General features: G+C 43.1%; 1 protein-coding gene across 2 annotated transcripts in view; it reads right to left on the reverse strand.

Annotated features, from left to right (window-relative positions):
- The window catches only part of LOC139380627 (myosin XVI), a 180,384-nt gene that overhangs the window by 118,758 nt on the left and 43,458 nt on the right, over positions 1-18,168 (reverse strand). For both annotated transcript variants that reach the window (XM_071123511.1, XM_071123510.1), the window contains exon 5: positions 4,769-4,877. In XM_071123511.1, the coding sequence (XP_070979612.1) occupies positions 4,769-4,877 (109 nt within the window). The remainder of the gene's footprint in view (positions 1-4,768; positions 4,878-18,168) is intronic.

Here is an 18,168-nt window from a genome sequence, read left to right on the forward strand (position 1 = left end):
GTAGAAGTGGTTGGGACAGAGTGGATACAATGTAGAAGTAGTAGTAGTGGTTGGGACAGAGAGGACACGGTGTAGAAGTGGTTGGGACAGAGATTACACAATGTAATAGTAGTAGTCAAGGTTAGTACAAAGATGACACAGTTTAGTAGTAGGTGTAGTGGTTGGGACAGTGAGGACAGAGTAGTAGAAGTTGTGGTTGGGACAGTGAGGACACATTGTTCTAGAAGTAGTAGTCGTGGTTGGGACAGAGTGGGCACAGTGTAGTAGTAGTTGTGGTTAGGACAGAGAGGACATAGTGTGGTGGTAGTAGTTGTTGGGACAGAGAGGACATAATGTAGAAGTAGTAGTAGTGGTTGGGACAGAGTGGACATAATGTAGAAGTAGTAGTAGTGGTTGGGACAGAGAGGACACGGTGTAGAAGTAGTAGTAGTGGTTGGGACAGAGTGGACATAATGTAGACTTAGTAGTAGTGGTTGGGACAGAGAGGACACGGTGTAGAAGTGGTTGGGACAGAGAGGACACAATGTAATAGTAGTAGTCAAGGTTAGTACAAAGATGACACAGTTTAGTGGTAGGTGTATTGGTTGGAAAAGAGAGGACATAGTGTGGTGGTAGTAGTTTTTGGGACAGAGAGGACACAGTGTAGAAGTAGGTGTAGTGGTTGGGACAGAGAGGACACAGTGTAGAAGTAGTAGTAGTGGTTGGGACAGAGAGGACACAGTGTAGAAGTAGGTGTAGTGGTTGGGACAGAGAGGACACAGCGTAGTAATAGTACTGGTTGGGATAGAGAGGACACAGTGTAGTAGAAAAAGTTGCTGGGACAGAGAAGACACAGCGTAGAAGTAGGTGTAGTGGTTGAGACAGAGAGATCACAGCGTAGTAATTGTACTGGTTGGGATAGAGAGGACACAGTGTAGTAGAAGAAGTTGCTGGGACAGAGAGGACACAGCGTAGTATTAGTACTGGTTGGGACAGTGAGGACAGAGTAGTAGAAGTCGTGGTTGGGACAGTGAGGACACATTGTTCTAGAAGTAGTAGTCGTGGTTGGGACAGAGTGGACACAGTGTAGTAGTAGTTGTGGTTAGGACAGAGAGGACATAGTGTGGTGGTAGTAGTTGTTGGGACAGAGAGGACATAATGTAGAAGTAGTAGTAGTGGTTGGGACAGAATGGACATAATGTAGAAGTAGTAGTAGTGGTTGGGACAGAGAGGACACGGTGTAGAAGTAGTAGTAGTGGTTGGGACAGAGTGGACATAATGTAGAAGTAGTAGTAGTGGTTGGGACAGAGTGGACACAATGTAGAAGTAGTAGTAGTGGTTGGGACAGAGTGGACATAATGTAGAAGTAGTAGTAGTGGTTGGGACAGAGAGGACACGGTGTAGAAGTGGTTGGGACAGAGAGGACACAATGTAATAGTAGTAGTCAAGGTTAGTACAAAGATGACACAGTTTAGTAGTAGGTGTAGTGGTTGGAAAAGAGAGGACATAGTGTGGTGGTAGTAGTTGTTGGGACAGAGAGGACACAGTGTTCTAGAAGTAGTAGTTGTGGTTGGGACAGAGTGGACACAGTGTAGTAGTAGTTGTGGTTAGGACAGAGAGGACATAGTGTGGTGGTAGTAGTTGTTGGGACAGAGAGGACATAATGTAGAAGTAGTAGTAGTGGTTGGGACAGAATGGACATAATGTAGAAGTAGTAGTAGTGGTTGGGACAGAGAGGACACGGTGTAGAAGTAGTAGTAGTGGTTGGGACAGAGTGGACATAATGTAGAAGTAGTAGTAGTGGTTGGGACAGAGTGGACACAATGTAGAAGTAGTAGTAGTGGTTGGGACAGAGTGGACATAATGTAGAAGTAGTAGTAGTGGTTGGGACAGAGAGGACACGGTGTAGAAGTGGTTGGGACAGAGAGGACACAATGTAATAGTAGTAGTCAAGGTTAGTACAAAGATGACACAGTTTAGTAGTAGGTGTAGTGGTTGGAAAAGAGAGGACATAGTGTGGTGGTAGTAGTTGTTGGGACAGAGAGGACACAGTGTAGAAGTAGGTGTAGTGGTTGGGACAGAGAGGACACAGTGTAGAAGTAGTAGTAGTGGTTGGGACAGAGAGGACACAGTGTAGAAGTAGGTGTAGTGGTTGAGACAGAGAGATCACAGCGTAGTAATTGTACTGGTTGGGATAGAGAGGACACAGTGTAGTAGAAGAAGTTGCTGGGACAGAGAGGACACAGCGTAGTATTAGTACTGGTTGGGATAGAGAGGACACAGTGTAGTATTAGTACTGATTGGGACAGAGAGGACACAGTGTAGTAGAAATATTAGTGGTTGGGACACAGAGAACAGAGTGTAATAATAGTAGTCCTGGTAGGGACAGAGAGGACACGGTGTAGTAGTAGTAGTGGTTAGGACAGAGAGGACACGGTGTAGTATTAGCAGTAATGGTTGGGACAGAGTGGACACAGTGTAGTAGTTGTAGTAGTTGTTGGGACAGAGAGGACACAGTGTAGTAGTAGTATTTGGGACACAGTTGACACAGTGTAGTAGAAATAGTAGCGGTTGAGACAGAGAGAACAGAGTGTAGTATTAGTAGTCCTGGTAGGGACAGAGAGGACATCGTGTAGTAGTGGATGGGACAGAGAGGACACGGTGTTGTAGTTGTAGTAGTGGTTGGGACAAAGAGGACACAGTGTTGTATAAATATTAGTGGTTGAGACAGAGAGATCACAGCGTAGTAATAGTACTGGTTGGGATAGAGAGGACACAGTGTAGTAGAAAAAGTTGCTGGGACAGAGAGGACACAGTGTAGAAGTAGGTGTAGTGGTTGAGACAGAGAGATCACAGCGTAGTAATTGTACTGGTTGGGATAGAGAGGACACAGTGTAGTAGAAGAAGTAGCTGGGACAGAGAGGACACAGCGTAGTAATAGTACTGGTTGGGATAGAGAGGACACAGTGTAGTATTAGTACTGATTGGGACAGAGAGGACACAGCGTAGTAATAGTACTGGTCGGGATAGAGCTGACACAGTGTAGTATTAGTACTGATTGGGACAGAGAGGACACAGTGTAGTAGAAATATTAGTGGTTGGGACACAGAGAACAGAGTGTAATAATAGTAGTCCTGGTAGGGACAGAGAGGACACGGTGTAGTAGTAGTAGTGGTTAGGACAGAGAGGACACGGTGTAGTAGTAGCAGTAATGGTTGGGACAGAGTGGACACAGTGTAGTAGTTGTAGTAGTTGTTGGGACAGAGAGGACACAGTGTAGTAGAAATAGTAGCGGTCGAGACATAGAGAACAGAGTTTAGTATTAGTAGTCCTGGTAGGGACAGAGAGGACATTGTGTAGTAGTGGATGGGACAGAGAGGACACGGTGTTGTAGTTGTAGTAGTGGTTGGGACAAAGAGGACACAGTGTTGTAGTTGTAGTAGAAACATTGAATCCACCGTGTCCTTGGGGACCTTCAATGCTGCAGATTTGTTTGGTACTCTTCCCCACATCTGTGCCTCGACACAATCATATCTCAAAGCTCAATTCCTTCGACCTCATGGCTTGGTTTTTCCTCTGACATATACTTTCAACTGTTGGACCTTATAAAGACAGGTGTGTGCCTTTCTAAATCACGTGCAATCATTTGAATTTACCACAAGTGGACTCCAATGAAGTTGTGGAAACATCTAAAAGATGATCAATGTAAACAGGATGCACCTGAGTCTCATAGCAAAATATTATTTTTTATACCTTTTGCAAACATTTCTAAAAACCTTTTTTTGCTTTGTCATTATGTTGTATCATTTGAGATTGATGAGGGAAAAATGTGTCCAATCCATTTTAGAACAAGGCTGTAACATAACAAAATGTGTCCAATCCATTGTACAATAAGGCTGTAACATAACAAAATGTGTCCAATCCATTGTACAATAAGGCTGTAACATAACAAAATGTGTCCAATCCATTTTAGAACAAGGCTGTAACATAACAAAATGTGTCCAATCCATTTTAGAACAAGGCTGTAACATAACAAAATGTGTCCAATCCATTTTAGAACAAGGCTGTAACATAACAAAATGTGTCCAATCCATTTTAGAACAAGGCTGTAACATAACAAAATGTGTCCAATCCATTTTAGAACAAGGCTGTAACATAACAAAATGTGTCCAATCCATTTTAGAATAAGGCTGTAACATAACAAAATGTGGAAAAAGAGAAGAGGTCTGAAAACTTTCTGAAATCACTGTATATACAGTATCAATACCTTTCCCTCAGGCAATATGGCAGCCAACCATCCATGGAACCATTACATATAATTAAGTATTTTAGTCTGTTTCCTCACTTCACATTATAATTGTGTTGTGGACATAACTTACGATCTGTTGATTTTCATTTTTTTTCAAATTAAGCCATTATTTCATGCATGTGAAATTAAAAATGTTGTTTTATTTAGTTTTCTATTCAGTCTCCTTTAACTGCTGTGAAAAAAGAATGGACATTGAAGCAGGCATTATATTAAGACATGTTATATGGACGAGAACAAAATGTCCTACTGCCGGGGTAATAGACAGGTCTTAAACAAGAGTAATTGTGTGTGGGTGGAAAAGTGACAAAGATTGGAAAAAAACGATTCAGAAAATACAAATATTTTTCACATTGTGAAAGTGTGTAGGTGAACATTTCTTGGGCTTTTGTTGCACAATAAACACATATAGGCCTACAATGTAACACAACACGACACACTACATAAAACAGACATTAAATCATATGAGGAGTGTTGTGTTACCGTTTTCCTCTAGGTGTTTTCGGAGGATGTAGCTGGTCTCGGTTCCCTCGGCGGCGTAGTCCAGTGGAATGTTTCCATTCACATCCTGAAGTAGAACATTCACCCCAGTCTTCCAGAAATCCCAGAACGTATCAAACCCAACATAGAATGAATAGAGGAGGGGAGGGAGGAGGGAGACACAAACAAATTGAGTGGTTTCTCAGGCCATTCATCAGAGAGGAATCGATGATAAAGTAGGCCCAATTATCAGGCGCACCCAGCAGTGTGAACCTGAGGAGAGCCACAGGGACATTAACACTCAATGAAGTGAATTAAACAACTCATTACATATGGGATTGTGGGGACCCCAGGGCAGGGACACGTGTGTGTGTGTGTGTGTGTTGTGTGTCTGTGTGTTGATGGGACCTTGGGATCATCGAGGGGGGGGGGGAGGGGATGTGTGTGACAAGTGGTAGAGAGTGTGAGTGTGTGTGACAAGATTAATGTGTGTTTACACAGTGAAGAGTCCTACCAGTGTTGCCTGTTCTTGGGGTGTGAGATAACAACATACCCCCAGGCAGACTACAATTGGACTGTGTAATGACTGCTGTTTGTCTAAACATACACAAGTAAAACATGGTTGGGATTCAACATTCCTCCCAACACTACCCTCGGGAACTACTCTGTGATTTGTCACCTCTGTTGTAACATCACTCCTTTCTTCTTTGCCTCACTTCCTCTCTTTACCTTTCCCCCCCCCTCTCTTTTATTTATCTCTCTCTTTCCCTCTCTCTGTATCTCCTCCCCTCTAAAACATACTTAAACTAACACATTTCCTTTCACGTCGCCACTGTCAGTCTTTCCCCAGAAATCGCTGCTTGTCGTTTGCCTAAACAATAAAAGAGGTTGCAGTGTAATGATCGTGGCTGGGCTGCGGCTGATAAGAGGGACAGGGCCTTTAAGTGAGGTTCCTTATTGAATATTTACAGCTAATAGAATTCTAACAACCATGTTAGGATGCAGCCCAAGATTAATGGGCTAGTCTTCAAGCAGACAGAGAAAAGTGTGTGTGTGTGTGTGCATGGGGGGGGGGGGGTTCATGTGTCTTCGTGTGTGTGTGTGTGTGTGTGTGTGTGTGTGTGTGTGTGTGTGTGTGTGTGTGTGTGTGTGTGTGTGTGTGTGTGTGTGTGTGTGTGTGTGTGTGTGTGTGTGTGTGTGTGTGTGTGTGTGTGGGAATGGCTTTACAGATGATAAAGAAAGGAGGAAGAGGAATACCAAGCAGATGGATATAGGCTAGAGAGCGACCTGCAAATGCTGAACACCAATCCCCAAAATTGAAAGTCCAAACCCTTATATCTCAGAGCCCTGGACCCTAAAATTCAAACCTCAAAAACCAAGAACAAAAACATTCTGCAATCTCTATACACTAGGGAAACATCAGAGATGATGAATCTACCCCTGTCATTAATGCCAAACAATTAAAAACTAAATTAATTTAGTTCAACTGATGTTATTGTTATGTTATTAAATAGTGGAGAGGTCTGCGTTTGGAGTTTGCCCCTTTGTTTCTTTGGGTAAATTCCTACCAATCTGTAGTCTGGTCTAGCAGGAGCTGTTGTCATTCATTAGCAGGGTTAGTTAGGGGTTAATGAATATATTACTCAACATTCAACATCAGCTGGTGCTTTGTATCTATTCATGAGGAAGGGCTCATCGATGTAAGAAGGAGAACAGGGAGAGCGAGAGAGGAATAGAGAGAGAGAGAGAAAGGGAGAGAGAGGGAGGAGAGAGAGAGAGAGCACCTACTGCCTGTCTATTTTCATACTTTTTTTCATCCAGTCCAGATATGCCAGTCATTCAGTCTTCTGCAGGTTTCAGAAAACCAGAGAGTGGGGAGGGACAGTTATTGACTTATCCACAGACTGTCACACACACACTCTGGACAGTGAGTGCATGTGTGCATGCATGTGTGTTGAGTAGATAGGGGTGAGGTGGTGTCCCTGACCTATCATTCTGAGCTCCCGGGTCCTAATGAAGACATCACTTGACACAGCCTGGTCTTGCGCTACAGTCAGACTACAGTAGGCTACACACTGCTATACCCACTGAACTGGTTCTCCTGAGGAAAACAACTGGAACCTCTGGAGGATGGTTTCTGATGTATGCATTGTGTTATTTACTCATTGTAGTCTATACTTAGCTGACACCTACCATTATGTCAAACTTTGCAGTCAATACATAGCGGTAGACAAATGTAATGGTATATAATAATACAAGGAGCAATATGAGTTTGACCACCTCATTAATCCTAATGTAATCCTAGATGGCAATATTAACAATGTTAGACTTGACTTGATATGACTGCTATATCCTGGAGCATCCCATCGATCAAGACAGAGCATCATCCGTCTGTTTACAGACATTAACCACTGACACGTAGAAACGAGCGGCGTCCAGTTGTTTCCCGGGCGCCACATGTGCAGCAGGGGTTAACAAGCTGACCGCAACACGCTCAGCTCTCACCGCCGCATTATGATGGATCAGCGTTTGTCGCCCTAACAACAGGACGCCATAACGTGACCCCGGTGGGATCAATACCAACCACAACTAAGATGTAGGACTGTCCCCTGGGAGGGCTGTAGGGACAGCAGCCCACTGGAGAAGAATGATAAAGCTAGATAAATGAGCTTAGAAGGGACTAGCTATACAGTCAATGTGGACTAGTCCCCTACGCTAAGACAAATTACATCACAGTTTTCAGATTTATGCAAGGAGTCAGGATCAAGACAGAAAATTATATTAAGTTCCACTATTTTACAAGAGTTTAGACATGGCCATGTTGTTATGATTTAAAGACAAAAGAAGCTGATAATTTTCAAATGCCAAAAGTGGGTCAGTCTTCTACTGTAGTTTCAGAGGGACTTATGCGACTCAGGCTAAACCTAAAAGGAAGTTTCATAACAGAAGATCTCAGGAGAACCGCTTAATCACAATCTCCCATCTTAAACCATGAGGAGTTTAATGAAGCCAGTAATATTAAGATGATTGCTGTAAGCCGTACCATCAACACCCAGCAACAGACAGTTAGGAGTTACACAATAGTAAAGCAGAAACTTCAGGGTTCGCTCATAACTTTCAGACGTGTTTAGACAAAGTGTGTTTGAGAGGTCGGTTAAAGACTCAAAGTGACACATCAGAGGACCACTCCAGACAGACGAGGCAGAGAAACCTCCAACGATCCTCTGATATAACAGGATTACAGTGACATGAGAGAACTGATATCATGGTAGTTGTAACGGTTTTCTAAGTGAAAAGGAGAGTCGGACCAAAATGCAGCGTGTAGATTGCGATCCATGTTTATTCAACAAACGAAACACGAATCTAAATACAAACACTACAAAACAATAAACGTAACGAAAACCGAAACAGCCTATACTAGTGAAAACTAACGCATAGACAGGAACAACGACACATAGGACAATCACCCACAAACACACAGTGAAACCCAGGCTACCTAAATATGGTTCCCAATCAGAGACAATGACTAACACCTGCCTCTGATTGAGAACCATATCAGGCCAGGCATAGAAATAGACAAACAAGACATCCAACATAGAATGCCCACCCAGCTCACGTCCTGACCAACACTAAAACAAGGAAAACACACACGAACGATGGTCAGAACGTGACAGTAGTACTCACAGTGATGGGGAGTAGTTAACTATATGTAGTTGAAGTAGTAATTGAACTACCTTTTGCTGTAGCTTGGTGGTAGTTTAACTAAATTCAATTCTAGGTTGTGTTTTCAGTAGTTAACTACTTTGTTTTGCCATGTAGAGGTGTAGCTAACTTCTGGAACTACACACCATTTTTTTTGCAAAAATAAAATAAAATATAGGTAGAGTAGGCAATAATTTCCTTTCTGTTTGACTGTATGTTTCTTAAGGGCAACTTGGGTGTATCTTAACTTCTTCCAGTGTGAAGTACTTGGTAGCTTGGTAAACGACCAATTCCCTGAGTGCTCCCGAATGGCGCAGCATTCTAAGGCACTGCATCTCAGTGCTTGAGGCATCACTACAGACACCATGGTTTGAATCCAGGCTGTATCACAGCCGTCTGTGATTGGGAGTCCCATAGGGCGACGCACAATTGACCCAGCTCCGTCTGTGTTTGGCCGGTGTAGGCCGTCATTGTAAATAAGAGTTTGTTCATAACTGACGTGCCTAGTTAAATAAAACATGAAAAAAACATATTTTCAGAGTAGCTTCCCCAATACTGAGCATTCATTAGGGCATGCAACGGTAAACCTAAAACAAGTGTTTCTTATTGGACGAGTTCAATTAATACCTTCATGTTTTGTCACATTTTTTCTTATTTGGACCAACCACTTCCTCTGGGAGATGTTAGAACAGAATAAGGACAACCGTCCAATTAGCTCCTAATCGCCAATCACTTATCTAATTGCTGCCTGCATGGCCCTCGATAGCCATGCAAATCAGGAGACCTTAATTGGTACTGTGAAATTAAATCAGATATGATAACGGACTGATACCATGATGGGTTCTAGGCTTTGAATGTGGAGCTATGGTGATGCCACATAAACAGAGATTGACACTCAACCAGACTCAACTATAGAAACAATTATGCCATCTCTTCATAATTGTTATTGTGCATGCGGGTGTTTGATTGTAGAGGATAAGTATCCTCATACGGGGAACCAACATGGATGAGCTGTAAATTAATGATGAATACCTCACTATGGCTGCATTTAGACAGGCAGCCCAATTCTGATATTTTTTTCCACTAATTGGTATTTTGACCAATCATATCAGGCTCAGAAAAATATATGATGTGAAATGATCTGATGAGATTGGTCAAAATACCAATTAGTGGAAAAAATATCAGAATTGGCCTGTCTGTCTAAACACAGTCTTTAACTCAAATTTAACACAACTCATATTTAATATAAGGCCAGGCTAGCTTTAGCATGAAGGAACACTACTCTGTTGTTGCCTATTGGCTCCTATCATAGTTTTATAACCAAACTAAACATTTCCATGACTAAAATCCCCTCCACTCCTCTCACAGGCACACAGACAGGCTAAATCCTGTGAGACGGAGCAGTACCCGGAGCTGGGAATAGGGGTTTAGAATGGGGTTGGGAACAGGGTTGGGAATGGGTATTGGGAGTGCATGGGAAATTGGGAAGCTTCCTCCCACACCAGCTGTTTGCAATGCGGTGATAAGATCATTAGCATTAGCACTAGCAAACAGAGAGAGAGAGAGAGGGTGAGAGAAAATAATGTTACCCCCTCCATCCCAGCAAATACAGCCACTGTGTCATTTCCGTCAGCACAAAAACTGTCCTCTATTTAAGATGCAGGAATGGAAACCCAAGGACATGGATGAAGAGGAGGAAGAGATGAAAGGAATGACACAATGGATAACTGCATGAATGAGCTGGACATTTTTGTTTGCATATCTTCACATGTCAATCAAAGTTAAGTCTGTCTATCATTCTGATATGGTGAATCACTCTGAAAATACTAAATGTCCCTACATTAGACCCAGCACATTGTTTGGGAAATTCCCTGAAATACGTCCTAATATGAATACTGTATATGTACAGTGTATTCAGTAAGTATTCAGACCACTTCACTTTTTCCACATTTTATTAAGTACAGAGCTTATTCTAAAACTGCTTAAATAGTTTTTTTCCTTCATCAATCTACACACAATACCCCATAATGACAAAGCAAAAACAGGTTTTTAGAATTTTGTTGCAAATCTATATGAAGAAAAAACAACCCGTACAAATCAGCTGGGCTTGACAATCTGGACCCTCTATTTCTGAAACTATCCGCCGCCATTGTCGCAACCCCTATTACCAGCCTGTTCAACCTCTCTTTCATATCGTCTGAGATCCCCAAGGACTGGAAGGCGGCCGCGGTTATCCCCCTCTTCAAAGGGGGTGACACCCTGGACCCAAACTGTTACAGACCTATATCCATCCTGCCCTGCCTATCTAAGGTCTTCGAAAGCCAAGTCAACAAACAGATCACTGACCGTCTCGAATCCCACCGTACCTTCTCCGCTGTGCAATCTGGTTTCCGAGCCGGTCACGGGTGCACCTCAGCCACGCTCAAGGTACTAAACGATATCATAACCGCCATCGATAAAAGACAGTACTGTGCAGCCGTCTTCATCGACCTGGCCAAGGCTTTCGACTGTCAATCACCATATTCTTATCGGCAGACTCAGTAGCCTCGGTTTTTCTAATGACTGTCTTGCCTGGTTCACCAACTACTTTGCAGACAGAGTTCAGTGTGTCAAATCGGAGGGCATGTTGTCCGGTCCTCTGGCAGTCTCTATGGGGGTGCCACAGGGTTCAATTCTCGGGCCGACTCTTTTCTCTGTATATATCAATGATGTTGCTCTTGCTGTGGGCGATTCCCTGATCCACCTCTACGCAGATGACACCATTCTGTATACATCTGGCCCTTCTTTGGACACTGTGTTAACAAACCTCCAATCGAGCTTCAATGCCATACAACACTCCTTCCGTTGCCTCCAACTGCTCTTAAAATGCTAGTAAAACCAAATGCATGCTTTTCAACCGTTTGCTGCCTGCACCCGCACGCCCAACTAGCATCACCACCCTGGATGGTTCCGACCTAGAATATGTGGACATCTATAAGTACTTAGGTGTCTGGCTAGACTGTAAACTCTCCTTCCAGACTCATATTAAACATCTCCAATCCAAAATCAAATCTAGAATCGGCTTTCTATTTCGCAACAAAGCCTCATTCACTCATGCCGCCAAACTTACCCTAGTAAAACTGACTATCCTACCGATCCTCGACTTCGGCGATGTCATCTACAAAATAGCTTCCAATACTCTACTCAGCAAACTAGATGCAGTTTATCACAGTGCCATCCGTTTTGTTACTAAAGTACCTTATACCACCCACCACTGCGACCTGTATGCTCTAGTCGGCTGGCCCTCGCTACATATTCGTCGCCAGACCCACTGGCTCCAGGTCATCTACAAGTCCATGCTAGGTAAAGCTCCGCCTTATCTCAGTTCACTGGTCACGATGGCAACACCCACCCGTAGCACGCGCTCCAGCAGGTGTATCTCACTGATCATCCCTAAAGCCAACACCTCTTTGGCCGCCTTTCCTTCCAGTTCTCTGCTGCTTGTGACTGGCACGAATTGCAAAAATCGTTGAAGTTGGAGACTTTTATCTCCCTCACCAACTTTTAAACATCTGCTATCTGAGCAGCTAACTGATCGCTGCAGCTGTACATGGTCCATCGGTAAATAGCCCACCCAATTTACCTACCTCATCCCTATACTGTTTTTATTTATTTACTTTTCTGCTTTTGCACACCAGTAACTCTACCTGCACATGACCATCTGATCATTTATCACTCCAGTGTTAATCTGCTAAATTGTAATTAGTCGCCTACCTCCTCATGCCTTTTGCACACAATGTATATACAGTGCCTTGCGAAAGTATTCGGCCCCCTTGAACTTTGCGACCTTTTGCCACATTTCAGGCTTCAACATAAAAATATAAAACTGTATTTTTTTGTGAAGAATCAACAACAAGTGGGACAGAATCATGAAGTGGAACGACATTTATTGGATATTTCAAACTTTTTTAACAAATCAAAAACTGAAAAATTGGGCGTGCAAAATTATTCAGCCCCCTTAAGTTAATACTTTATAGCGCCACCTTTTGCTGTGATTACAGCTGTAAGTCGCTTGGGGTATGTCTCTATCAGTTTTGCACATCGAGAGACTGACATTTTTTCACATTCCTCCTTGCAAAACAGCTCGAGCTCAGTGAGGTTGGATGGAGAGCATTTGTGAACAGCAGTTTTCAGTTCTTTCCACAGATTCTCGATTGGATTCAGGTCTGGACTTTGACTTGGCCATTCTAACACCTGGATATGTTTATTTTTGAACCATTCCATTGTAGATTTTGCTTTATGTTTTGGATCATTGTCTTGTTGGAAGACAAATCTCCGTCCCAGTCTCAGGTCTTTTGCAGACTCCATCAGGTTTTCTTCCAGAATGGTCCTGTATTTGGCTCCATCCATCTTCCCATCAATTTTAACCATCTTCCCTGTCCCTGCTGAAGAAAAGCAGGCCCAAACCATGATGCTGCCACCACCATGTTTGACAGTGGGGATGGTGTGTTCAGGGTGATGCGCTGTGTTGCTTTTACGCCAAACATAACGTTTTGCATTGTTGCCAAAAAGTTACATTTTGGTTTCATCTGACCAGAGCACCTTCTTCCACATGTTTGGTGTGTCTCCCAGGTGGCTTGTGGCAAACTTTAAACGACACTTTTTATGGATATCTTTAAGAAATGGCTTTCTTCTTGCCACTCTTCCATAAAGGCCAGATTTGTGCAATATACGACTGATTGTTGTCCTATGGACAGAGTCTCCCACCTCAGCTGTAGATCTTTGCAGTTCATCCAGAGTGATCATGGGCCTCTTGGCTGCATCTCTGATCAGTCTTCTCCTTGTATGAGCTGAAAGTTTACGGCCAGGTCTTGGTAGATTTGCAGTGGTCTGATACTCCTTCCATTTCAATATTATCGCTTGCACAGTGCTCCTTGGGATGTTTAAAGCTTGGGAAATCTTTTTGTATCCAAATCCGGCTTTAAACTACTTCACAACAGTATCTCGGACCTGCCTGGTGTGTTCCTTGTTCTTCATGATGCTCTCTGCGCTTTTAACGGACCTCTGAGATCACAGTGCAGGTGCATTTATACGGAGACTTGATTACACACAGGTGGATTGTATTTATCATCATTAGTCATTTAGGTCAACATTGGATCATTCAGAGATCCTCACTGAACTTCTGGAGAGAGTTTGCTGCACTGAAAGTAAAGGGGCTGAATAATTTTGCACGCCCAATTTTTCAGTTTTTGATTTGTTAAAAACGTTTGAAATATCCAATAAATGTCGTTCCACTTCATGATTGTGTCCCACTTGTTGTTGATTCTTCACAAAAAAATACAGTTTTATATCTTTATGTTTGAAGCCTGAAATGTGGCAAAAGGTCGCAAAGTTCAAGGGGGCCGAATACTTTCGCAAGGCACTGTACACTCTCTTTTTTTTCTACTGTGTTATTGACTTACTTAATTGTTTACTAATTGTTGTCTGTTCACACTGCTATGCTTTATCTTGGCCAGGTCGCAGTTGTAAATGAGAACTTGTTCTCAACTAGCCTACCTGCTTATATAAAGGTGAAAAAAACGAAAATATCACATTTAAATAAGTTTTCAGACTCTACTCAGTACTTTGTTGAATCACCTTTGGCTGCAATTACTGCTATATGACGGACAGGCTGAGCTGCGTGAGTTTAGTCCCGGTGATCGTGTACTTGCTCTTCTGCCTCTTGTAAGTTCACCTTTTCAGGCAAAATATTGTGGTCCTTTCAATGTGTTGCGTAAAGTGTCAGATTTGAACTATCCTATTGAAACCCCTAGTCATAGGAAGTCCTCTAAATTATGCCATGTGAACCTGTTAAAATGTTATCCCTCCCGTGATCTAAGCAAAGTTGAAGGCACTCCAGCGGTGAGGTCAGCATTGACTGCTGCTCCAGTCACTGCATCTTGTGGCTTTAATTTGGTGGAGGGGGGAGAAGAGGAGGACGTTAGGGTTTCGGATGAGGTCTTACAAGGTCGGTTGAAAAACTCCCAGACTTTGCCAAGCCTTGGGGTTTTGGTAGATCATTTAGACTCTGAGAAACGTGGTGAATTGGTAGCTCGTATTAGAAACTACCCTGTTTTGTTTTCTGACACTCCATCGCAAACCCACTTAATTGAGCATGATATAGACATAGGAGACGCTAAGCCTATCAAACTGAGATTTTATCGTGTATCTGAGGAGAAGAGATTGAAACTGGAAACAGAGGTGCAGTATATGTTGGACAATGGTATTGCAGAGCCATGTTGTTCAAATTGGGCTTCGCCCTGTCTTTTTGTCAAAAAGTCTGATTCCACTTTCAGACCTTGCACTGATTATAGAAAAGTTAGCAATGTTACTAAAGCAGACCTTTACCCTCTTCCTAGGATGGAGGACTGTATTGATCAAGTTGGGTCAGCAAAGTATGTTAGCAAATTTGATCTTTTAAAGGGATATTGGCAAGTACCCCTTACCAAAAGAGCTTGTGAGATTGCTGCCTTTATAACTCTATCTGCTTTGTTCTCTTATACAGTGATGCCTTTCGGCTTGCGGAATGCTCCAGCCACCTTCCAGAGGCTAATGAATCCGGTGGTCTCAGGTCTGGAAAGGTGTGCCGTGTATTTGGACGACGTGGTCATCTACTCAGACTCCTGGGAGGAGCATGTTTGAAGAGTGCAAGCCCTGTTCGAAAGACTGGTGTGGGCCAGGTTGACTATTAATTTGGCAAAATGTGAGTTTGCCAAAGCTACAGTCACATACCTAGGCAAGGTTGTTGGTCAGGGTTTTGTCTTTCCCGTGGAAGCCAAGGTCCAGGCTGTGAAGCAGTTCCCACAGCCGTGCACAAAGAAAGAACTGGTGCGCTTCCTGGGAATGGCGGGGTACTACCGTGCTTTCTGTAAAAACTTTTCAGTAGTAGTGTCCCCCCTGACCAATCTGTTGAAGGCCAAGGCTGAATTTATCTGGTCCACCCAGTGTCAAGAGGCATTTGATGCAGTTAAGGCTCTTTTGTGTTTGGCACCTGTATTGGCAGCACCAAACTTTCAAATCGGCGCTGTGCTTCTCCAGGAGAATGATAACAATGTTGAGTGTCCAGTCAGTTTCTTCTCCCGGAAATGTAATAAGTATCAGAAAAACTATTCTGTAATTGAAAAGGAGGCTTTAGGTCTCGTTTGGGCTTTACAGCACTTCGAGGTCTATGTTGGTTCTGGTTTGACCCCTTTAACTGTGTTCACTGACCACAACCCACTTATTTTTCTGAGGTCCCTGCAAAATCCCAACCAGCGCCTGATGCGTTGGGCTTTGTTCTTGCAACCATTCAACCTTGATATTAGACACATTAGTGGTAAGGATAATAACATTGCTGATGCTCTGTCCCGTGCTCCTTTAACCTAGTTTGTATATTCTATCTGCTGACCCCTATGGGCTGTCTGCACCTCTTTCCTCTTAAATTGCTCCCTAGGTACCAGGGCTGCCGAGTTTGAGGGGTGGACAGTCAGTTGGGGGACACGGGGCTACTACTAGGAGCTGGGACAGGTATCCTTTTTGTTTGTTTTTGGGGAAATTTGAATTGTTTTGAATATGTTGGAGGAAGTTGGGTTGAGGGTGGGACCCTCAGTTTAAAAAGGGGGGTGTCACGGCTCCTCCTCTGCATTGCAAGGGCGGTTCCTCCTGCAGGCAGAGGAGGGTCGTTAGTGATTGGAGTCATCTGGGATCAGAGTATTTAAACTGTCACTAATCTCCTCTCTATCTCTCTCCGCTCCTCCAGGTATGAACCTGTTTTGTTTGTTCTTTTGTACTTTTGCATAGTTTTCACTCAGTCATTCACACACACAGATTCACGCATCCATGCACTTTACATACATGATGCACCTTACATTATGATACTTCCACACCTCATTCCTTTTTCTTAGTTTAGTGAATAGTTTTGTTTACAATAAAGAGCATTTTTTAAATTGGCCTATACCTGTTGTTTGCGTCCCCTCATTTTTGCCACAGGCTATGAGCTGGCCTGTGACAATAGCAAAGGGTATAAATACTATAAATATAAATACTAACACAAATAAGGTATTTAAAGAATATGTATATATATATATATATATATATATATATTTGCCAACATTTCTCAAAACCTGTTATTACTTTGTCATTATTGGTTATTGTGCGTAGATTGATGAGGGGGGAAAACTTTTCAATCCATTTTAGAATAAGTAACTAAAAAAGTTGTGGGGTCTGAATACTTTCTGAATGCACTGTGTTTCAAGAGCATCTATAACAATTGTATAATGCCTTAGATTGCACAACATAACACTAATAGTATAAACGTTCACTACAAAGCACTGATTGTGTAAATCAGCTTGATGTTTATCAGCAGTTCCATAGGAATGATCAACAAAACATGCCCTGATTGCGGTCTTACTTGGGATCGGAGCAGAGTGACTGTGCATTGGCAGGCTCAGTGCTGGATAAGACATGTGGTGTCAGGAAGGCAGAAAGAGAAAGGGAAGCAGAGGCTGTATCAGCTTCAAAAATAGCTATTTTTACTCAGCCACTGCCTCAGCTCTCCTTTCAGCTGTCCTCTTGTACCCTTCTGATAATTCTGTAATATATGTTATCTTACTCTGAGGAACACACATACATTTACACATGCACGCACACAAACACAGAGAGAGAGAGAGAGATATGTGGGGGTGCGGAGGGGGAAGGGGAAGGGAGAAGGAGAGAGAGAAGGTTGAGGAGGGGTGGGGTGGGGAGAGAATAAGAGAGTTCCCATGCCAATAAAGCCCTTAAATTGAATTGAGAGAGAGAGACAAACAGAGAGACATAGGGAGAGAGAGAGACAGAGGGAGAGACAGAGAGACAAACAGAAAGACAGAGAGAGAGACACACAGAGAAAGATACATGCACGCACAGCCATTCAATTTTTGGGGGAATATCATTCATTCTTTCATTGAGCTTGCTCACACAAACACACACAAGGCCGCACAGATACTTACACACTTCCCTCATAATTTACCAAAGGGAAGCTGAAGAAGCATGTAATCATTTTGTTTACAGTAGCTTGAAAATCTTTCTTCTTACCCCTCTCTCACCCTAACATTCCATACCTCTCTCTCTCTCCTGACTGACAGTAAAGCTGAATCCTGTGTGAGTACTGTAGATGTGACCTCATTAGCTAGAAAGTGGGTCTCAGTTGAAAGTGAATGGAAGACATTTAGAGTCTCTCTTTCTCTCTCACTCTCTCACTCTCTCACTCAAGTGGTCCCCTTGGCAGGAGTAGTGTTTGGCATATTTATATCACACACAGACCCACTGATGCAGCTCTCCTCTTGCAGCACTGCTTTAGGGAAATCAAACACTGCTCCGATAGAAAGAGGGGAGGTGAAAACACAGACACGCATACTCTCTCTCTCTCTCTCACTCTTTCTGGCAACTCTTCAAACACAGCCACATCTCCCCTGAGTGTATCTCAAGCCCACCCCGCCATACAGGGTCTGCTGCCACACTACCACACCAGACCCAACCAACATAACCGGAATAGGACCTAACACCAAACCAAACACAGCCCAACCTCCATGTCTCCACCTGCTCCTGTCCCCTCCTTTACGGCTGTTCCTGTCTCACTCTGGACCTAATCAGGAGAACACCAGACCTGACCCAAACCACTCTGATAGTCTAATACTGCAGACACCAGACCTGACCCAAACCACTCT

This window comes from Oncorhynchus clarkii, chromosome 22 (assembly GCF_045791955.1).
Source record: "Oncorhynchus clarkii lewisi isolate Uvic-CL-2024 chromosome 22, UVic_Ocla_1.0, whole genome shotgun sequence".
Lineage (NCBI taxonomy): Eukaryota > Metazoa > Chordata > Actinopteri > Salmoniformes > Salmonidae > Oncorhynchus > Oncorhynchus clarkii.